Raw genomic sequence first — 24,001 nt, 5'->3', positions numbered from 1 at the left:
TTTATCCATTTACTTCGCCAATGTGTCTTCACCTTTTTGCCTCAGCATCCATCATCCACTATTTTCTCCTTCCCCCCCAAATCTTTGTTATCATCTGTCAACCCTTCTCCTGACCAAATGTGCCTTCATCTTCCTTTCTCAGACCTTCCATGGTCACCTCTCCTTCATAACCCTGTCATGATCCAACATGAGACTCTTCAAAGCTATCATCATTCTCTTGCCTCAAAACCTTCATCATCTTCACTCCTCATAATCATATCTCCTTAAGTGTTCTTCTACTCCTCTGGATCCTTGCCATCATTTCTCATCCTCGCTCTCCACCAAACAGGTTTTTATATTCTCTCCTCAGATCTTCCATCATCCAATCTTCTCCTTATCCCAGGCATCATCTGTCATCACTCTGTCAGTCATTGTCCTCTATCTTCCTCTCGTTCTTTTATTATACTCTCTCATCGCCTGCCATTAGAACCTCTACCATAATCCTGTTTTATTAGATATTTTTTCCTTTCCTTAAAAATCTGTGTCATCATCTGTCAACCCTTCTCCTGACCAGATGTGCTTTCATTCACCTTTCGCAGACCTTCCATGGTCACCTCTCCTACGTAGCCCTGTTATTATCCATCATGAGACTCTTCAAAGCTGTCACCATTCTCTTGCCTTTGAACTTTTATCATCTTTACTCCTTATAACTGGTATTATATTATTATCTCCTCAGATGTTCCTCTACCCCTCCAGATCCTTGTCATCATTTCTCATCCCCTCTCACCATCAAACATGTTTTTATACTCTCTACTTAGACCCTCAATCATCCACTCTTCTCCTTCACCTATCATCAGTCCCTCTCCTCTCTGTCAGTCATTGTCCTCTATCCTCCTCTCTCCTCTTCGTTTGTTATTACACGGTCTCATCTTCTCCCATTATCAGCGCCTTCCTCTTCCCTTCTCAGTCTTCAGACCTTCCATAGTCCTTTCACCTCCATAACCCTGCCATCGTCCATCATGCAACTCTTCAAACCTGTCATCATTTTTTTGCCCTTTCATCATCATTACTCCTCAAAACTACTACAACTTGTAATTTTATCTCCTCAGATGTTCCTTTCCTTCAGATCCTTGCCATCATTTATCTCTTTTCACTAATAAACATGTCTTCCTCAGACTCTCCATTGTCTTCTCTTCCCCTTATCCCAGTCATCATCTGTCATCATTCCCTCTGTCAATCGTTACCCTCTGTGCTCTGAACCTCTGCCATCTTCACTACTCTCGAGCTCTATAATACTTCTTTCCATAGAACTGCCATCATCCATCCATCAGAAACTCCATAAAACCTTTCATCATCGCCTCTCTTCTACATCCATGTTATCATTTATCATAGACCTCTTATTCAAACCTTTCATCGTACGTCATGAGGTTCTCTGTTTTGATCATTGTCTGAATGTCCATCTTCTCTCCTCTGTCATAATCTTATCCCTTACAAGTCCACGTCAGGGGCGGACTGACCATTTGGAAACTCGGGCACTGCCCGAGGGCCTGGGGTCAGTAGGGGACCCCATGAGATGCCCCTGGTATCTTTTTCATAGGCTTTTTTGAGTTTGGGCAAGGACACATTTCATGCGGGCCCCATGAGTTGTCAGTCCACCCCTGGTCCACATCATTTACTTTCTCATCTAATGTTCAGTTGTCCTCTCTTTCTTTCAAACCTCCATCATACTGCCACTCAGACCTCCATCATCGCCCTCCCCATTAACTCTGTCATCATTTCCTCTTCTCCAAACTTCTTATCATTCCCTCGGAATTTTTCAGAAGTAGCTCGGTGTCAAACATATGTTCCCTATCCACATTCCTAAAAATGTCTAAAAGACACTTATTTACTCTGCTGTCCTGTTTCCCATCCTTCCCAATCGCCTCTAAACACTCATTCTTCATTCACTCTGCTTCTTATCCCCCCAGTTCTTTCATAGAGGAGTACAGAATGAAAATCAAGCTCTGTAAATCGACTCATCTATGACGTATCATTAAAATATTAAAACCTCACTTACCTCTCTTTTGTAGTAATCAGCATTCTTTCCCTAAAAAAAACCAAAATCTTCTATTACTTTCAAAAACCATAACAGCAGGCGATACAACTTTCTTAAAGTGGTTGTAAACCCTTACATATACCTGGTGAACTGATTGGCCTCAGGTGATGAAACAAATCCTCCTACATAAGGTGTACCTGTTTTTCTGCAGTCTTCTTATCGCTACATCCGTTCACAGTCCAGAAATTACAACGCTTATCTAAGAATTCAGAAAACAGGGGGTGGAGAGCTGAATACACTGCAGAGGTCAGTGAGGAGAGCTCTTAGAGCTGATTGGAGGGTAGGGACACCCCCCCCCCTTCACACAGCATGCAGGAAGGGAGCTGAGACTGTCAATCTGCTGGAGGTCCCTCCCCTGTCACCATTTTTCTCTTGGTGTCAGGAAAACTTGTCAGAAGTGACTCATGCAGATACCAGAGGAAAGAGGCAGCAGACGGAAATGACATTTAGTGCTCTGGAGTGAGATAAGTACACACTATAGAGGGATAAACTTTGTTCATATTTCATGTCTGAGGTTTACAACCACTTTAAAAAGGTATATTTTCTCAGTTTAAGCATTTTACATTCTCTATTGTGAATATATTATGGGTTTATAAGGTTTGCATTCTGTTTTTATGTAGATTTTATACAGCATTCCAACTTTCCTGGGATTGGGGTTGTAGATTCCCAAGGTATCACAATATACAGAACAGTATAAGTTTTCAAAAAAAGCTCCACCTTTTATTTAAAAAAAAAAAAAAAACATCCTTGAGGTCAAGGCAGTGAATTGGTTGAGATGTCATCAGTCTGCTGCAGGCAGAAGGAAGCATCTCCCCAGTCTCCCACTATTGATCAGACATCAACATTGCAAGTTTGTAGTAGGCTGCTGTAGGGGCTGATCTGTGTCCGACGATTGCTAAAACAGCCAAGTACCAAGATTTTCATGATTGCATTATCTCTGTACTGGCATCTCAGCCCAGGAAGTAATTAGTGAACCTGGGGGATACCTGAACAAACATGGTTCCGTCCTTATGGAGAGAAAGTCAGATGAAGGCATTGTCATAGGGAGTACTGTGATCTCTGTGAGAGGTAATGAATACCTGGAAGTATTACATATACACATTATGCAGCATGCACACACATACTGTGAGAAGACAGATCTGTTGCTGGATCTACTTAGACGCCTGATTCACAATCAGGATGCATTTTCTGCTCTATTAGTGAGATTTGGGGTAGGAGCCAGGAGACGGTTTGGCTCTGGCCCTGAAGTCATGACACATTACCAGCCGAAACGTGACAGAAATGTACACTTACAAGCTGCATTCTTCCCGTGTAGCAGCTTCCTCTTTCTGGACCGTGTTCCATCACATTCAAACACCCGGGCTATAGGAAACATTAAACATATACAGAGATGTTATGTCTGCAAATGAAAACTGGATCAATTCCTTGCCCTCCATGTATTATTCCCTATAAACTATACCTGACCCCCAGCCTTCCCTCCAGTCTTGCCCAGTTGTACCGGCTCCTCTTCCTGGGCTGAAATGGCTTCCTCTGATTTCACTGCACACTGTGAGCGTCTCACAATGTGCATTAGAAGCTGCAATGACTCATTTCCTGGCAGAAGCACATCCAGCATCATCTAGCCATTTCCTCCCCAGCCTGACCAACCCTTCTAATGTATTGGTATGGCCTACAACCAATATACCCCTCCACACTGACATTCACCCATCAAGGGATTTGGCTTACACGACTTCCCCAAAGATCCATCCAGCTGAGGGATAAGGGCTCTGGAGAGGAGTACTGAAGCAAAGTGCTGTGATGTTTTCAGGAACCTATGCGCAGCCCCCTGCCAGCCCCTCCCACCAGCCATGATCTGCCTGCATTGCATAGAGAAGTGCAAACATCCAGTAGTGACATCACTGAGTCTAAAAAGGAGGTATGAAATAAAAACAACAGCTTTAGTTAAAAAAAAAAAGGGAAAGGACTGATATGAATGAACTATATATATATATATATATATACATATATACACACATATATATATATATATATACGCACAGTAGATAATTGTAAAGTGTTGTGTAAGTACCTGTAATTAATTAATAAATAAATAAAAGATGTATTCTAAAAAGGAGGTATGAAATAAAAATAGCTTTAGTTAAAAAAAAAAAAAAAAGGGCAAGGACTGATATGAATGAAAAAAAAAAAAAAAAAAATATATATATATATATATATATATATATATATATATATATATATACACACGCACAGTAAATAATTGTAAGGTGTTGTGTGAGTACCTGTAATTAATAAATAAATAAAAGATGTATTCTAAAAAAGGAGGTATGAAAAAAAAAAAGCTTTAGCTAAAAAAAAAAAGGGCAAGGACTGATATGAATGAACTGTATATATATATATATATATATATATATATATATATATACACACAGCAAATAATTCTAAGGTGCTGTGTAAGTACCTATAATAAATAAATAAATAAAAGATGTATTAGCATGTTGATGAGGGGGGAGGAGGAAGGTAAAATATTCGATTATACTTAAGCTTTATTTAAAACGTTACAAATTAAAAAAAGAAGCCCTGTTGTAAGCTTCCTGTAATACCCACATCATAGGGAATTTTAAAGCACAAATTTGGGCAGCTAAAACTACACTATTTTGCCAAAAGTATCGATCGGCCGGCCTTTCCACGCACATGACCTTTAATGGCCCCCCCAGTCTTAGTCCGTAGGGTTCAATATTGAGTTGGCCCCGCCCTTTGCAGCTATAACAGCTTCAACTCTTCTGGGAAGGCCGTCCACAAGGTTTAGGAGGGTGTCTATGGGAAGGTTGGACCATTCTTCCAGAAGCACATTTGTCAGGTCAGGCACTGATGTCGGGGGAGGAGGCCTGGCTCACAGTCTTTGATCTAATTTATCCCAAAAGGTGTTCTATGGGGTTGAGGTCAGGACTCTGTGCAGGCCAGTCAAGTTCCTCCACCCCAAACTGGCTCCTCCATGTCTTTATGGACCTTGCTTTGTGCACTGGTGGGCAGTCATGTTGGAACAGGAAGGGGCCATCCCCAAACTCTTCCCACAAAGTTGGGAGCATGAAATTGTCCAAAATGTTGCCTTAAGAGTTCCCTTCGCTGGAACTAGGGGGCCAAGCCCAACCCCTGGAAAAACAGCCCCACACCATAAACCCCCCTCCACCAAACGTTACACTTGGCACAATGCAGTCAGGAAAGTACCATTCTCCTGGCCACCGCCAAACCCAGACACATCCATGGGATTGCCAGACAGAGAAGCGTGATTGGTCACTCCAGAGAACATGTCTCCATGCTCTAGAATCCAGTGGTGGCGTGCTTTACACCACAGCATCCGACGCTTTGCATTGCACTTGGTGATGTAAGGCTTGGATGCAGCTGCTCGGCCATGGAAACCCATTCCATGAAGCTCTCTACACACTGTTGTTGGGCTAATCTGAAGGCCACATGAAGTTTGAAGGTCATAATCTATTGACTCTGCAGTCAGTTGGTGACTTCTGAGCATGCGCTGACCCCGCCCTGTCATGTGACGTGGCCTACCACTTGGTGGCTGAGTTGCTGTTGTTCCCAGTTCCTTCCACTTTGTTATAATCCCACTAACAGTTGAGCATGGACCAGGGGCGGACTGACAACTCATGGGGCCCCCCGGGCAATAGGGGATCACGTCCTTGCCCACACTCAAAAAAAGCCTATAAAAGGTACCAGGGGCATTTCATGGGGCCCCCTACTGACCTCGGGCCTTTGGGCAGTGCCCGAGTGCTCGAATGGTCAGTCCGCCCCTGGCGTGGAATATTTAGTAGCCAGGAAATGTCACGGATGGACTTATTGCACAGGTGGCCACCTATCACGGGACCACGCTTGGAGTCACTAAGCTCCTGAGAGCGACCCATTCTTTCACAAATGTTTGTAGAAGCAGTCTGCATGCCTAGGTGATGATTGTATACATTTGTGGCCACGGAGGTGATTGGAACACCTGAATCACATGATTTGGAGGGCTGACCCAATACTTTTTGCAATATAGTATATCTTTTGCAGGCCATAAATGGATCGAATTCCGAACTCATTTTCTGTAGAAAATCAGAATTTTCGTGCGTTTTGTAATTCGATGGTGCCACCATTGATTTCGAAACTCAACCTACCAAGCCTCCAATTTCACCTCATGTTGCTATAGAAAAGAATTTTTGTGGTCATGAATTTTCTTTTCTTTCCAGGTCACAGCTCAGGCTCATTTCTTTTTCATTTACATTTCTTGCACGATTCAAAATTTGTTCGTTTTTAAAAAAAATTCCAACATGCCCGATCACTCAGATTCGATGATTACATGAAAATCTGCATTTTCTGTGGCCCACTAATGGTGCAAAATTTGAACAAAAATTCTTAGAAAAAAAGTTCGAAAGAAAATTCTTTCGGAATTCTACCCGTGTATGGCCGGCTTTAGGCAGACTGTATTGGCATGCAGACCACCCTAGGCAATAACCACATGTGATGCTGAGCCTCCATGATTGAAAAACATGGAATCCAGTGAATGAAAGGGACAGGCCAGGGACAATGAAGAAGAAAGATCTAGATGATGCTGGATGAGGCTCTTTTTGACTTGCTGCAGCTTCTAATGCACACTGTGAGAAGCTCACAGTGTGCAGTGAAATCAGAGGAAGCCATTTCAGTCCAGGAGAGGAGCCGGTACAACTGTGCAAGACTGAAGGGAAGGCCGGAGGTCAGATTTAAGTATTTCGGATTATCACTTTTATGTACGGTGTATTTGTTACTCTGCAAACTGCGATGATGAATATACATTGCTTAGCACAAGGACCCCATGGGTAGCCCCCGCAGCGCTCAAATCACTAGATCAAACTGGTAGTTTAAAGAACTGAAGAACATCAGATAAAATGCTGCAAAATTCCCCAGTTTAGTCCTGTTAAATATTCAATGAAAACATGTAAAATAATTTCAACAGTTCTATCAACGCTAATATTCATTTGCATCAACTCCTACACAGCAGCTGAAACTTTGATGTACCACATACAGTATGGGGGTGCTTGTGCTGGTAGCTGAAGTCAAAGAGAACGGGGGGGACAGAAGACTTGGGGCTCATGCACACAGACTAAAATAGGCTTTTTAAATATCCCGTAAAAGAAAATGATGTACATAGCAGGGGCGGACTGACCATTTGGAAACTATGGGACTGCCCGAGGGCCCGGGGTCAGTTGGAGGCCCCATGAGATGCCCCTGGTACCTTTTTCATAGGCTTTTTTGAGTTTGGGCAAGGACACAGGGGCCCCATGATCCCCTATTGCTCGGGGGCCCCAGGAGTTGTCACCCCGCCCCTGGTACATAGCTTTTTGTCCATTAAGGGCCAGTTCACACTCCATGCGTTGCAGTTGCTTTTTTTCTGCATCCCAAACACACAGAAAGTAGGTTATATGGTTGTCAGTGTCATAGTTTACATCAGTGCTCGCAGTTCTAGTGCGTTCCGGTTCCAGAAAAAAAAGTAGAACAGGCTGCATTTTTCCTGCAAAAAACTTTACTGAAACGTGGTAAAACTCATCAAAAATGCATCGCAACACACTGGAATGCACCAAAACGCAACAAAAACGGACTGGAAAGTACACAGCCCTATTTAAATTGAAGAAAAAAAGAGTGGAAAAACTGAACTGGAATACATTAAAAATCGCACTGGAACGCATCAAAAGCGCACTGAAACTTCATTAAAGTGTTACTAAACCCCGAACCCTGCATTCACTATATCTGGTCTCCCCGGACCCCGCATTCACTATATCTGGTCTCCCAGGACCCTGCATTCACTATATCTGGTCTCCCAGGACCCTGCATTCACTATATCTGGTCTCCCCGGACCCTGCATTCACTATATCTGGTCTCCCAGGACCCTGCATTCACTATATCCGGTCTCCCCGGACCCTGCATTCACTATATCCGGTCTCCCCGGATCAGTCCCCCCCCAGTGTCAGAATGCCCACCGCAGTCCCACTATAAGTCGCTGACTGCCGCCATTACTAGTATAAAAAATTACAAATAAAAATCCCAGTATCTATACCGCCATTTGTAAACACTATAACTTTCACATAAACCAATTAATTTACATGTATTGGGATTTTTTTGGAGCAGAATAGATTTTGGCCTAAATTTATGATGAAATTTGATTTTTAAATTTTTTTTTACTGTATATGTGTAAAGCGGAGTTCAACCCAAAAAGGGGAAGTTCCGCTTTAAGGACTGCTCCCCCGCTCCTCATTAAGGATTGGGGAGCGGGTGGTAACGGGTACCCGAATTTGACAGGTACCCGCTCCCACTTCTGCTGCGATCATCTAAGTGATCGGAAGCTGAAGTTGTCCTCCTCCCCTCCCCCCCTGTAGTCTTTTGGGACACATGACAGGTCCCAGAAGACTACAAGACCATTCATGAAGCTCAGCGCTACTTGCGCATGCGCAGTGGGTACCCGGCTGTGAAGCCACAAGCTGTCACAGCCGGGTGCCCACACTGAAGATGCCGGCCTCCTGGAATACAGGACGGCCGGTGAAACGGGCTGCGGCGGGGGCAAGGCGGGACCGTGGGACAGGTGAGTGGCTGTTTTTTAAAAGTCACCAGCTACAGTTTTTGCAGCTGCTGACTTTTATTTTTTTATAGAGTGAGTGGAACTCCGCTTTAATAGCAAAAAGTCAAAAATATTGTTTTGTTTTTTCAAAATTGTCGGTCTTTTTTTGTTTATAGCGCAAAAAATAAAAACCGCACAGGCGATCAAATACCGCTGAAAGAAAGCTCTATTTGTGGGACAAAAAGGACATAAATTTAATTTGCGTGCAGCGTTGCACGACCGCGCAATTGTCAGTTAAACTAATGCAGCTTGGTTAGGAAGGGGGATAAATCCTCTGCAGGGCAAATGGTATTAAAGCCAAAAGCAAACATTTATCATATTGCAGCTTAGCATTCTTGCATTCAATTTGTTTTGTTTTTAGGCTTTCTTCCTTCTATTTTCATCTGGAAATATGTTGTTTTTCAAAAGCACAAGCTCTCTAGTAGAATGTAACTGATCACATGCTGTACCTGATTATAAAGTGTGAGCTTCCATTTGTTAGCGTATCTAAATTTTACTAATACATTTAACACTCCCTCCCCAGACTGAAAATGCTGCTGTGCCTCCTCTGCTCATTCATCCAGAGTGGTGTCTCTTTTCATTCTTAACGGCACCCCCACGCATCTCAACCTGTAGCGTGAATGAGCTGCCATGTTCACGCAAATGTGCACAAGTGCGAACTTAGAGTAATACAGGAGGTGCGTGGCTTGTCAGATCACCAGGGGAAAAAACGAAAGAAAAGAAAACTAATACAGCCACCATATATAATGATGGATAAGTTGCAATATAATATATCTTTGGTTTTGGGTTTTATACCGCTTTAAGATGAGCATTGACACCCGTCCTGCGTGCCAAGCCTGTTTTCTGCGTCTGTATCCATCTTGGAGCTGCATGCATGCAGCCTATATATATACAGGTGTCTGGCATTACTAGTGTCATTGGTTCGAATCCCAACCATGGCACCACCTGTCTGGAGTTTGCATCTTCTCCCTGTGCCTGTGTGGGTTTCCTCCGAGTACTCCGGTTTCCTCCCACACTCCAAAGACATGCTGGTAGGTTAATTGGCTCCTGTCTAAATTGTCCCTAGTATGTGTATGTATGAATGTGAGTTAGGGCCCTTAGATTGTACGCCCCTTGAGGGTTAGGGACCTTAGATTGCACGCCCCTTGAGGGTTAGGGACCTCAGATTGTATGCCCCTTGAGGGTTAGGGACCTTAGATTGTACGCCCCTTGAGGGTTAGGGACCTTAGATTGTACGCCCTTTGAGGGTTAGGGACCTTAGATTGTACGCCCCTTGAGGGTTAGGGACCTTAGATGGTACGCCCCTTGAGGGTTAGGGACCTTAGATTGTACGCCCCTTGAGGGTTAGGGACATTAGATTGTACGCCCCTTGAGGGTGAGGGACCTTAGATTGTACGCCCCTTGAGGGTGAGGGACCTTAGATTGTACGCCCCTTGAGGGTGAGGGACCTTAGATTGTACGCCCCTTGAGGGTTAGGGCCCTTAGATTGTACGCCCCTTGAGGGTTAGGGACCTTAGATTGTACGCCCCTTGAGGGTTAGGGACCTTAGATTGTACGCCCCTTGAGGGTTAGGGACCTTAGATTGTACGACCCTTGAGGGTTAGGGACCTTAGATTGTACGCCCCTTGAGGGTTAGGGACCTTAGATTGTACGCCCCTTGAGGGTTAGGGACCTTAGATTGTACGCCCCTTGAGGGTTAGGGACCTTAGATTGTACGCCCCTTGAGGGTTAGGGACCTTAGATTGTACGCCCCTTGAGGGTTAGGGACCTTAGATTGTACGCCCCTTGAGGGTTAGGGACCTTAGATTGTACACCCCTTGAGGGTTAGGGACTGATGTGAATGTACAATATATATGTAAAGTGCTGTGTAAATTATCGGCACTATATAAGAACCTGAAATAAATAAATAATAAACTGAAAGTTCAATTGGGCTTTAAGAATCCTCAAAACCTGCAACATTTCCATGTTCGGGGGAGGGGCATAATAATCATTAGGCAGCTATAGAAATTAACGAGCTGCTTCAGATGAAAACGAAAAGCTAATTTTTAATAACGTCAGATCAGAAAAAGGCTCGCCTGGCAATTATATTATAACGAAAGATGATTTTTTTTTTTCCCTTTAACTTTTATCCCAAATATTCAAATCCTTCCTGTGAAAAGTAGATCATTAAAAAAAATAAAATAAATTATAGCTGCATTCCTGCCATCCAGAGAAACTATATTTAGTCTAATAAAAAAAAAAAAAAGCAGCAGCATGTGTTAACAACACGACAGGAAGCAAATTATAGACATCTAATTATATACCGCTCACAAAACCTTGCGCTTTAATAAATATAATTTTGCTGGATGCGAGCTGGAAACGGTCGTACGCGACCTTGATGGGAAGATGAAAGGGGCCATCAAAGTCATCCGAAGGTCACATGAAAGCTTCGGAAATTGATTGTTCGATGGCTCGTGTGTGTGTGCGCTCCAGTTTTTTTTTTTCTTTTTTCCTTTCTAATGAAGAAATGCAGAAGAGCGCGGCCTATATAAGGCTTAGATGAAAGACGAGCGTGGGAGAAAAACACGCGTTCGCTTCCCAAGGTGTACAGATGTGGTTATGGCGCTGCTGTGACTCAAGCTGTGACACTTTTGTGCGAGAACTTTAAAGGCCAACAACGACATATTCATTTCAAAGGAGCCTTGCAGATAACAAAATATTTACAAAGTGATACAATAAAAAAAGAAGCAAGAAGACGCAATGGTTGTCTTCTTGTGTTTCGCCCTTTCACTGCCAGAGCCGTTTTTGCGCGGGGGGGGGGAGGAGTTCACACATGTTTAAAAATTCGTTTTAGGCCTGAAGGTTACATAATCCTCCAAAACATTATGTATTTTCTGAAAGCAGAGACCCTACACAAGGGATCTCCAAACTTTCTAAACAAAGAGCCAGTTTACTATCCTTCCGACTTTAGGGGGACTGAACTGTGGCCAGTAGGAGAAGAAAGTGGGAGTAAACAATGCCACAGGCTTGGATTACAGTCAGTGTAAGAAAAAGTGCCTCATTGTTGGTGTCAGTGGGAGGAATAGTGCCCCATCATTGGTATCAGTGGGAGGAATACTGCCCCATCATTGGTATCAGTGGGAGGAATAGTGCCCCATCATTGGTGTCAGGGGGAGGAATAGTGTCCCATCATTGGTGTCAGGGGGAGGAATAGTGTCCCATCATTGGTGTCAGTGGGAGGAATAGTGCCCCATCATTGGTATCAGTGGGAGGAATACTGCCCCATCATTGGTATCAGTGGGAGGAATAGTGCCCCATCATTGGTGTCAGGGGGAGGAATAGTGCCCCATCATTGGTATCAGTGGGAGGAATAGTGCCCCATTATTGGTGTCAGGGGGAGGAATAGTGCCCCATCATTGGTGTCAGGGGGAGGAATAGTGCCCCATCATTGGTATCAGTGGGAGGAATAGTGCCCCATCATTGGTGTCAGTGGGAGGAATAGTGTCCCATCATTGGTATCAGTGGCAGGAATACTGCCCCATCATTGGTATCAGTGGGAGGAATAGTGCCCCATCATTGGTGTCAGGGGGAGGAATAGTGTCCCATCATTGGTGTCAGTGGGAGGAATAGTGCCCCATCATTGGTGTCAGTGGGAGGAATAGTGCCCCATCATTGGTATCAGTGGGAGGAATAGTGCCCCATCATTGGTATCAGTGGGAGGAATAGTGCCCCATCATTGGTATCAGTGGGAGGAATAGTGCCCCATCATTGGTATCAGTGGGAGGAATAGTGCCCCATCATTGGTATCAGTGGGAGGAATACTGCCCCATCATTGGTATCAGTGGGAGGAATAGTGCCCCATCATTGGTGTCAGGGGAAGGAATAGTGCCCCATCATTGGTATCAGTGGGAGGAATAGTGCCCCATTATTGGTGTCAGGGGGAGGAATAGTGCCCCATCATTGGTGTCAGGGGGAGGAATAGTGCCCCATCATTGGTATCAGTGGGAGGAATAGTGCCCCATCATTGGTATCAGTGGCAGGAATAGTGCCCCATCATTGGTATCAGTGGGAGGAATAGTACCCCATCATTGGTATCAGTGGGAGGAATAGTGTCCCATCATTGGTGTCAATGGGAGGAATAGTGTCCCATCATTGGTGTCAATGGGAGGAATAGTGCCCCATCATTGGTATCAGTGGGAGGAATAGTGCCCCATCATTGGTGTCAGGGGGAGGAATAGTGCCCCATCATTGGTATCAGTGGCAGGAATAGTGCCCCATCATTGGTATCAGTGGGAGGAATAGTACCCCATCATTGGTATCAGTGGGAGGAATAGTGTCCCATCATTGGTGTCAATGGGAGGAATAGTGGCCCATCATTGGTGTCAATGGGAGGAATAGTGCCCCATCATTGGTATCAGTGGCAGGAATAGTGCCCCATCATTGGTATCAGCGGGAGGAATAGTGCCCCATCATTGGTATCAGTGGGGTGGAATAACGCCCCATCATTGGTATCAGTAGGGAGGAATCATGCCCCATCATTGGTATTAGTGGGAGGAATAGTGCCCCATCATTGGTATCAGTGGGAGGAATAGTGCCCCATCATTGGTATCAGTGGGAGGAATAGTGTCCCATCATTGGTGTCAGTGGGAGGAATAGTGCTCCATCATTGGTATCAGTGGGAGGAATAGTGCCCCATCATTGGTATCAGTGGGAGGAATAGTGCTCCATCATTGGTATCAGTGGGAGGAATAGTGCCCCATCGTTGGAATTAGTGGGAGGAATAGTGCCCCATCACTGGTATCAGTGGGGGGAATAGTGCCCCATCATTGGTATCAGTGGGAGGAATAGTGCCCCATCATTGGTGTCAGTGGAAGGAATAGTGCCCCATCATTGGTATCATTGGGAGGAATAGTGCCCCATCATTGGTATCAGTGGGAGGAATAGTGCCCCATCATTGGTATCATTGGGAGGAATAGTGCCCCATCATTGGTATCAGTGGGAGGAATAGTGCCCCATCATTGGTGTCAGTGGGAGGAATAGTGCCCCATCATTGGTATCATTGGGAGGAATAGTGCCCCATCATTGGTATTAGTGGGAGGAATAGTGCCCCATCATTGGTATTAGTGGGAGGAATAGTGCCCCATCATTGGGCTCAGTGTACCCCATATCAATATTGAAGAAAATGCCCCAAGGGTCGGATAAAGGAAAGTAAAGGTCCACATCTGGCCCTCGGGCCACAGTTTGGAGACCACTGCCCTAGAGGACAAAATAGTGGTAGTTCCAATTTTTTACGTAACCACAAAGGCCTAGGAAACGCAAAATGTCAGTAAATGAGTGCGGTGCGGCTCCTGACCAAATCGTATGCGGTTTCTCTCACCGCTAGAGCTCTCCAATTATTGGCAAGTGTGAGCTGTTTGCAGAGTTATTGGTGTGACTCACTAGGGGTGGGCATTGAAATGTGGCAGCTGGGCAGGTGGGCATTTAAACTCTGCAGGTGGCCGGTGGGCATTGAAATGAGTGGAACACACAGAGAGCTAGTGTTCCACTCATTTTTCTATTGAATCCTTTGTAAAGAAAGTGTGTGAGTCTTTGGTGGACGTTGTGTGAATATTGGGTGAAACATTGATAAACAGACCCCTTTATTTATTTTTTTAATCCAAACTGAACTTTCAATTTAAATCAGCGACATTTCAGTTGCAAACTAAGGTGTGCAAGGTCTTAGAATTTACAGTAGAGTAGAAAAGCTTGTTTCCAGCCAGCCTGCTGCGGAGAAGGACCCTTGCTCTGTGTGGAAACAGTGGTCTCTCTGCAGATGTCTGACACACCCCCTGCTTAATCCAGCCTATAGCTCTGCGATCAGCAAAGCTCATACTCCCTGCTGATTGGAGAGCTCTGACTCAGCGAGATGCATGCTTGACCTCTGCATAGAGTCCTCTGCTTCCTTACAGAGAATAAGGGTCCTTCCTTGCAGCATCCTGGTAGGGAACTGGCTTTTCTACTCAAGCTGTGCCTGCTTCTAAAGAAAACCAACTGCACACCTTTCGCCTGTCCCCTGCCAGCATGCTGCAGAGTGGAACCATAGCTCTCTTTGTGGAAGCAGTGGTCACTCTGCAGAGGTTTGACCAGGGGGGGACTGACAACTCATGGGGCCACCGGTTCATAGGGGATCATGGGGCCCCTGTGTCCTCGCCCACACTCAAACCACACTTAAAAAAGCCTATGAAAAAGTCTATGAAAGGTACCAGGGGCATCTCATGGGGCCCCCTACTGACCCCGGGCCCTTGAGCAGTGCCCGAGAGCCCGAATGGTCAGTCCACCCCTGGGTTCGACATACTTAAAAACAACAGAAAAATAAAAGAAACACAAAGAAACCTAACCTAAACAGCCCCCACCCCCAAATCCCAGTTCAGTAAGATAATATAAAGTAGGCACATCCCAGACAGGTACATGGACATGGTATGGAGAAGGCATATGGCACACGGTCCCCTCCAGGCACGTCAGGAAGCTGCACAGGACTCATTTTGCCCAACATTTAAACTGCTTTAAAAAAGTTCATGGCCCTGTGACATGAACACCTGGTGAACGCAAAGCAAATGCATGGCCAACACATGTTTTCTAATGGCCATAGCTGACCCACTTCTGATTGTGCACCAAACCATCAGTACTTCCATTGCAGCTACAAGAGACGACCACACCTTGACCAACTCACCGATGGCTTGCTGACGAGCCAGTACGCCTGTTCTTGGCATTCAATGACGATCCGATCTCCTTTTCGGCGCTGCTTGGCGGCCCTGTTTGTAGAAGCATAGCACACAGATTAAAGCCATGATCAATGGACATCCTCACCTCTTTTACTAGACCGTTGAGCATGACCTCCTCCACTTTTAGGGAAATGATGTGTAGGGATTAGCATGGTGCATACATTTCTCTGCATGGATCTCAACGGACTCCTAAGGGTCTTAAAACTGAACTCGAGGTATGGAATTGATGGTGGGAAGAGGTTACCTCTGGTTTTGCAGTTTTCCTGTGTTTTTCTGGGCTCTGCATGCCACCTTGTGAAGCATTTAAAAGGGGGAAGGCTGGGCTCAGAGGCTGGAGAGAAACTGCATGGGAGAGGGGCAAGAGGTCCACAGGAGAGGATGTAACCAGGAGCAACCCCAAGGGAACCTACCTGCCAGGGAGTTTTGCAGCCATGGATTTCTACCTGCAAAGGTATGCCTGGGCAGCCTAGGAATAGTTAGTTAGTAAGAGACTTATGTGTTCATGAACTGTGCTGCTTCAGAGTTTCCAAGTAAAGTTCTGTAACCATTGAAAGCCTGATTTAAAGTTATTTGCAAAGGGGTTCATGTTGGTATATTGTGTATCAAAGATATAGGGACTATAAAGCAGAGGACAAAGAAGAAAAGGATAGGAGATCACCACGACAGGTTAACTCAGCAAAGGAGATTACGAAAGGAGTGCAGTTGCTATTGGTAACCCTGAACTGGTGGGAATGTATAACAGCTAGTCAGCGTAGAGTGCTTCCAGGCTTAGGTGATGGGTCCTCTGGTATTTAGAGGGTCAGTACAATGATTCCCTCCCTAGAGGTCGGTTCCCCAAAAGCAATCAGGACCGAACCCGCAGTACAGAGATCTTATGGACCTAGCCGCCTGGTACGGGTGAGCGGAACCCAATTCTGTCACTGGAAATGAGGTGGCAGAGAAATGCTGGACTGATGGAGTGGAGCACAGGCTCAGTGGTGCTCCTCTTAAATACTACACTCTGGAAAAGCAAGATCTGCAACAACATGGAAGGACCAGTATGTCCCCTCACAGTTGAACATGGTGTACAGCTCATCTCCAAGCCGGGGTTCCGTATTAATGTCGAATTTTCATGAATGCAGCTCTACCTGGTCCTGGTGTTGGTAAGCGCATTCATGCAACAGGCATCCCTAAGTGCAGGGCAAGTAGGTCCCTCCCACATGCTACGGACAGCTTGGTGAACTACCTCCCTCTTACCCCAGCCTTGGCAAATCTAGGTGTCAAAGGCGTAGATTCTTGGATCTACTACTAGGGGCTAAAATCACAGTGGGTTGGAGAATGCCGTCATCTACTATATCATTAGTGGCCAAAAAAGTGATCCTCCATTGGTGGATCTACTCCGAACCACCTTCACTAAACCTCTTCTTGGACAAGTTGATGTTCATCTTCCAATTGGGTTAAATTGGGACTACTCTCTGGAGGGAAACACAAACAGAAAAGTTTTTTGAGGCTATAGATAATCTATCAATGTTAACCAACCAAAAGTTGTGTGCAGAGAAAAGCTGGCCATGGACGGATCAAAATTTTGATCCACGCGAGGCCATGCCTGTTCAACAGAGAATCGGGCTTCCTGGGACGTATTGCTCGATCAGTGGCTGCAGCCACAGATCAGTGTATTCTGACTGCGGAGAGTCCCCACTGTTGGAATACAATACTACAGCAGGAAGGATTTCTCTGTTCACCTCATTTGTGTGTTTAGGGGAATATGTTTGTTTGTTTTTTTCGATGGTTGAATGAATGAAAAAGAGACATCAATGGCCAGCCTAACTAACTTTCAGGTCACAGCAGATGACAAGGAGGATCACTTTATGTCTGGAGGGAAAGAGGTCTAGCCTTCACATAGAGAAAGGCTTCTTCACTGTAAGTGCTGTGAAAATATGGAATAAACTTCCTCAGGGAGGAAATTCTGGCCAGCTCAGTAGACTGTTTTAAAAAAAAGCTGTATGTATTCCTAAATGCACAAAATATAACTGGATGTTCACATGTTTAAGTAATAACACCAGGGATTGTTGATCCAGGGAATATCCGATTGCCTCCAGGAGGATCAGGAAGGTTTTTGTTTCCCCGCCGGAGAAAATTGGATCATGCTTTGTTGTGGTTTTTTTCCTTTTTGCTTTCCCCCGGATCAACTGTGGGTATAGCATTGTGTACAGTATATGGAGGTTTTATATTTATTTATCTTTTCTATTGGTTGAATTAGATGGACGTGTGTCTTTTTTCAACCTGACTAACCATTTAACTATATAAAAGATCATTCAAAGCTTTGCTGTGAGCTCTAGGTATGCCATTTGGATGCCTACCAGTGACCATCCATCTATGACTTTTTCAAAGCCATCTCTGTAGAAACCAACTCCCCCCCCTCTCCCCATGGCTTTTTTTTTCAGGGTTGATGCTGGCTGACCACCATTGGGTGCTTTCCTTCTTATCGTTTTATGTGAATATATCCCATTGTCATTATCATGTTACAAATCCCTTTTATTGCTTTGTACCTTTTTCAATATGTTATTGTCCTCAAAAAAAGGAAAAAAAAAAGGATTCTATTGACCTCTGCAGGAATGGAATGTTGTGATCTATAATCTTGTAATATTCTATTTCTGGGAACGTCTTTTTTTATTGAAATATTCTAGTTATAGTGCAAACCAATAAAACCACATAGGGAAGTGTCACTATTTTTGAAAAAAAAAATAAGAATAATTATTGATGCTCCCATAGTGTCTCAAAATAATCTAATAATAATTCTGCATATATGCGTATATAATGTCAAAATGATGTATTAATATTATATACAGTATATCCATAGGTATCTCAAAAAAATATAATAATAATCATACATGCATATACTGTATATCTCAAAATAATATTATAGATAGATAGATAGATAGAAGATAGATAGAAGATAGATAGATAGATAGATAGATAGATAGATAGATAGATAGATAGATAGATAGATAGATAGATCGATCGATCGATAGATAGATAGATAGATAGATAGATAGATAGATAGATAGATAGATAGATATGAATAGATAGATAGATAGATAGATAGATAGATAGATAGATAGATAGATAGATAGATATTGTAAAGTATTATAATAATTCTATAATTATTATGATAATATTTTATATATATATATATATATATATATATATATATATATAAATAATATAATGATAATTTTTTTTTCTGTTTACAAATTTTTACTGATTCAAGTAAAGAAATACCAGTATTATAAAATTGCAGCCTATAACAATAATATCTAGAAAAGAAGATCCAAAAGGGATCTGTCTATTTATAATATCACCCAAACCGTACACTCCGCTCCTCACAAGACCTCTTACTCTCTAGCTCCCTTATCTCATCCTCCCATGCTCGTCTCCAAGACTTCTCCAGGGCGTCACCCATCCTCTGGAACTCCCTACCCCAATCTATCAGATTATCACCTACTCTACTTGCCTTTCGGCGATCACTGAAAACCTATCTCTTCAGGGAAACCTATCCCGCCCTCTGCTAATTCTGGTATCCTTTACTCTTCCAACCACTCCATCCCCCACAGTGACTACCTACTGCACCACTCACTGAACTGTATTGTTGCTGTATTGTCTCCCGTTATATTGTAAAGCGCTGAGCAAACTGGTGGCGCTATATAAATCCTGTATAATAATAATATATAAATCCTGTATAATAATAATATATAAATCCTGTATAATAATAATAATCTACAATTCAAGCAGGGCAACAAAAGAAAATGATCAGTGAGGTACTATAAACATATGGTCAAAATAATATAATGATATTTTTATACATACTGTATGCCATATATATATATATATACGGTATACAGGGCTTTTTTTCTCAGATAATAGGTGCAGGAACTCTTGCTTTCCGAGCCACCCCTTGTCTCCGCCCCTACCCACCACCGAACAGCGTTCCTGGGTTCCACCCCCTACCCACCTCCCAGTACCACCCTTTAAAGAGAATATATTAAGTAATATAATAAGCAGTTAAATAGACCTCCCACCCCCACCCTGCAACAATAAATCCACCCATAAAAATAGACCCCCGTGCAACAGTGGACCCTCTTAGCAACAATGGACCACTTGTAACAAACTACCCCCCAACAACAACAGATCTACCCACAACAAAAGACCTCCCCCCCCAGTAATAGTGGGCCCCCTAGCAACAATGGACCACCTGTAACAAAATACCCCCAGCAACAATAGATCCACACACAACAATAAACCCACCCGGCAATAGTGGACCCCCCAGCAACAACAGACCTATGGCAGCAGCAACAGACCTCCCCACAGCCAGCATCAATAAACCTCTCCCTCAACAGTAGATCCCTCACAGCAACAATTGACCCCCCAGCAACAACAGGAGCTCCCTCCTAGATAATAGAGAGCAGGAGGAGTTTGAAGTCCCAGTCAGAACAGCCTTGGGTGACAACGCCACTTCTCCACAAATACAGTGCAGTGAACGTTGTCACCCTAGGACAGGAAGTGTGCGGATGTCAGGCTACCTAGGAAGAAGCCTGAAAAAAAAGAAAACAAATGCATCCACCTTATTTAAGGACTGGTGCATTATATTACATGTTGTTCTCGGGTGTAAATATACATTTATATACGTTGTAGTTTCTTTTGAAATGAATAACTGAGTCTCAATCAATTTTACTCGCAGCAGTGTTAAATTGATCTTATGAGACCAAATTCAATAAGAAGACGGATCTTTAGTCTTCCAAATGGAAAATAAATACGGTATTTTATTTCTCGTGCTCTGAGCTGCAATTTAACCCACATGTCTCACTGATGAACAAAAAAACTCTCTAAAACAGCTTTGTGTGTCTGTAAAAGTGTTCGCTTTAATAATTATGAACAAATACGGTTGGATGTGCACATGCGGCAAAAATCACGGAAATCTTACACATTATTATGAATTTTTCATGGCAGATTTGCATGAATATTTGATGGGCGCCTTCTGTATTAAGTATAGCGAATAAACACTTTACTTATTCATGGGGATTTAAAACACTCTTAAAGGAAGGGAATGTGTCTATAAAAGCCCATGCCAAAGTGCATCATGGGTAATTGCTTCACGTTGCCTGTATTTTCTTTAGGGATGTGTATGAGTCAGCTTACAAGCTTGATTAGTCTGACTCTATAGGCCCTGGTGTGTCAAAGTGTCTGCATTAAAGTAAACCCTAAATAATTACATAAAGGAGTGCATTTTGGTTTTAATTGTATTAGCAATATGGGCAGTGAGAGTGCGCAAACATTCGTGTGAATGAGCCCAAAAAAACAATGTAAGTAGGCTATATTCTGTGCTGGTTAAATGTTTTTCTTTGATTTAAAATAGAACTTTCTGCATTTAGCCACTAGATGGCACTAAGTAGCATAGAAAGCGTCTTTTATAGTGGCATCTAGTGGCCAAGTGCTGTATTTTCCATTTTCCTCGTCTACCAGGCACATCCCACCCTTCCTGCCCAGGCCAATATTCAGCTTTCAGCACTGTTGCACTTTGAATGACAATTGCGCAGCCATTCAACATTGTACCCAGATGAAATTTTTCTCACATAAATAGAGCTTTCTTTTGGTGGTATTTAATCACCACTGTTTTTATTTTTTGGGCTATAAACAAAAAAAGAGCAAAACATTTTTTAAAAAAAGGTTTTCTTTGTTTCTATTATAAAATTTTACAAGCAGATAATTTTTCTCCTTCACTGATGTGTGTTGAAGAGGCTGCACTGATAGGCAGCACTGATGGGCACTGATAGGCTGCACTGATGAGGCAGCGCTGATGAGGTGGCACTGGTGGGCATTGATGAGAAAGCACTGATGATGCACTGATATGTGGCACTGCTGGACACTGATGGGGTGGCACTGATGGGGTGGCACTGATGAGGCGGCACTGGTGGGCATTGATGAGAAGGCACTGATATGCAGCAATGATGGCACTGATAGGTGGTACTGATGGGCACTGATAGGCAGCACTGATGGGCACTGACTGATAGCACTGACTGGAGGCACTGACGGGTGGCACTGATGGGTGACACTGCTGGGCACTGATGGGTGGCACTGCTGGGCAGCATTGCTGGGCACTGATGGGCAGCACTGATAATCAGTGCCCTGATTATCAGTGCAGATCTCCTCTGTCACATTTGCCAGTTATCGGTAGTGCTGTCATTGGACACAGCTGATCATATGGTAAAAGATCGCTGTAATTGGCCTTTTACCATGTCATGTGATCAGCTCTGTCCATAGGCCGGGTATGCACCGCTGGGTGCACGCAGGGGGCGCATTCTGGGAGGACGTCCATGGACGCCCTCCCAGAACTGGACAAGCCGTCTATCGGCTATAGCGCGGTTGGCAAGTGGTTAAAGTGTTACTAAACCCCGGACCCTGCATTCACTATATCTGCTCTCCCCGGACCCTGCATTCACTATATCCACTCTCCCCGGACCCTGCATTCACTCTATCCGCTCTCCCCGGACCCTGCATTCACTCTATCCGCTCTCCCCGGACCCTGCATTCACTATATCCGCTCTCCCCGGACCCTGCATTCACTATATCCGCTCTCCCCGGACCCTGCATTCACTATATCCAATCTCCCCGGACCCTGCATTCACTATATCCGGTCTCCCCGGACCCTGCATTCACTGTATCTGGTCTCTCCGGACCCTGCATTCACTATATCTGGTCTCCCTGGACCCTGCATTCACTATATCCACTCTCCCTGGACCCTGCATTCACTATATCTGGTCTCCCTGGACCCTGCATTCACTATATCTGGTCTCCCTAGATCCTGCATTCACTATATCTGGTCCCCAAGGACCCTGCATTCACTATATCTGGTCTCCAAGGACCCTGCATTCACTATATCTGGTCTCCCTGGACCCTGCATTCACTAAATCTGGTCTTCCTGGACCCTGCATTCACTAAATCTGGTCTCCAAGGACCCTGCATTCACTATATCCGGTCTCCAAGCACCCAGCATTCACTATATCCGGTCTCCCAGGACCCTGCATTTACTATATCCGCTCTCCCCGGACCCTGCATTCACTATATCCGCTCTCCCCGGACCCCGCACTCACTATATCTGGTCTCCCGGGACCCTGCATTCACTATATCTGGTCTCCCGGGACCCTGCATTCATATATCTGCTGTCCCTGGACCCTGCATTCACTATATCCGCTCTCCCCGGACCCTGCATTCACTATATCCGGTCTCCCTGGACCCTGCATTCACTATATTTGGTCTCCCCGGACCCTGCATTCACTATATCCGCTCTCCCCGGACCCTGCATTCACTATATCTGGTCTCCCTGGACCCTGCATTCACTATATCCAATCTCCCCGGACCCTGCATTCACTATATCTGGTCTCCAAGGACCCTGCATTCACTGTATCTGGTCTCCCCGGACCCTGCATTCACTATATCCAATCTCCCCGGACCCTGCATTCACTATATCCGGTCTCCCCGGACCCTGCATTCACTGTATCTGGTCTCCCAGGACCCTGCATTCACTATATCTGGTCTCCCCGGACCCTGCATTAACTATATCTGGTCTCCCCGGACCCTGCATTCACTGTATCTGGTCTCCCTGGACCCTGCATTCACTATATCCGCTCTCCCTGGACCCTGCATTCACTATATCTGGTCTCCCTGGACCCTGCATTCACTATATCCGCTCTCCCTGGACCCTGCATTCACTATATCTGGTCTCCCTGGACCCTGCATTCACTATATCTGGTCTCCCTAGATCCTGCATTCACTATATCTGGTCCCCAAGGACCTTGAATTCACTATATCTGGTCTCCAAGGACCCTGCATTCACTATATCCGGTCTCCCAGGACCCTGCATTTACTATATCCGCTCTCCCCGGACCCTGCATTCACTATATCTGGTCTCCCTGGACCCTGCATTCACTATATCTGGTCTCCCTGGACCCTGCATTCACTATATCCGCTCTCCCTGGACCCTGCATTCACTATATCTGGTCTCCCTGGACCCTGCATTCACTATATCTGGTCTCCCTGGATCCTCCATTCACTATATCTGGTCTCCAAGAACCCTGCATTCACTATATCTGGTCTCCAAGGACCCTGCATTCACTATATCTGGTCTCCCTGAACCCTGCATTCACTATATCTGGTCTCCCTGGACCCTGCATTCACTAAATCTGGTCTTCCTGGACCCTGCATTCACTAAATCTGGTCTTCCTGGACCCTGCATTCACTAAATCTGGTCTCCAAGGACCCTGCATTCACTATATCCGGTCTCCAAGGACCCTGCATTCACTATATCCGGTCTCCCAGGACCCTGCATTTACTATATCCGCTCTCCCCGGACCCTGCATTCACTATATCCGCTCTCCCCGTACCCCGCATTCACTATATCTGGTCTCCCGGGACCCTGCATTCACTATATCTGGTCTCCCGGGACCCTGCATTCATATATCTGCTCTCCCCAAACCCTGCATTCATATATCTGGTCTCCCCGGACCCTGCATTCACTATATC

At 44.6% G+C, this 24,001-nt stretch overlaps 1 protein-coding gene across 2 annotated transcripts in view; it reads right to left on the bottom strand.

Moving 5' to 3' along the window:
- The window catches only part of RGS11 (regulator of G protein signaling 11), a 146,342-nt gene that overhangs the window by 51,345 nt on the left and 70,996 nt on the right, over positions 1-24,001 (bottom strand). For both annotated transcript variants that reach the window (XM_089658258.1, XM_089658259.1), the window contains exons 8-10: positions 15,394-15,475; positions 3,368-3,436; positions 2,036-2,065 (exon numbers count right to left, since the gene is read on the bottom strand). In XM_089658258.1, coding sequence (XP_089514384.1) covers positions 2,036-2,065; positions 3,368-3,436; positions 15,394-15,475 — 181 coding nt within the window. The remainder of the gene's footprint in view (positions 1-2,035; positions 2,066-3,367; positions 3,437-15,393; positions 15,476-24,001) is intronic.

Source organism: Staurois parvus, unplaced genomic scaffold (genome assembly GCF_062004578.1).
Source record: "Staurois parvus isolate SC_StPar_1 unplaced genomic scaffold, SC_StPar_1.0 ptg001060l, whole genome shotgun sequence".
Lineage (NCBI taxonomy): Eukaryota > Metazoa > Chordata > Amphibia > Anura > Ranidae > Staurois > Staurois parvus.
This window is presented reverse-complemented; position numbering and strand designations above follow the sequence as displayed.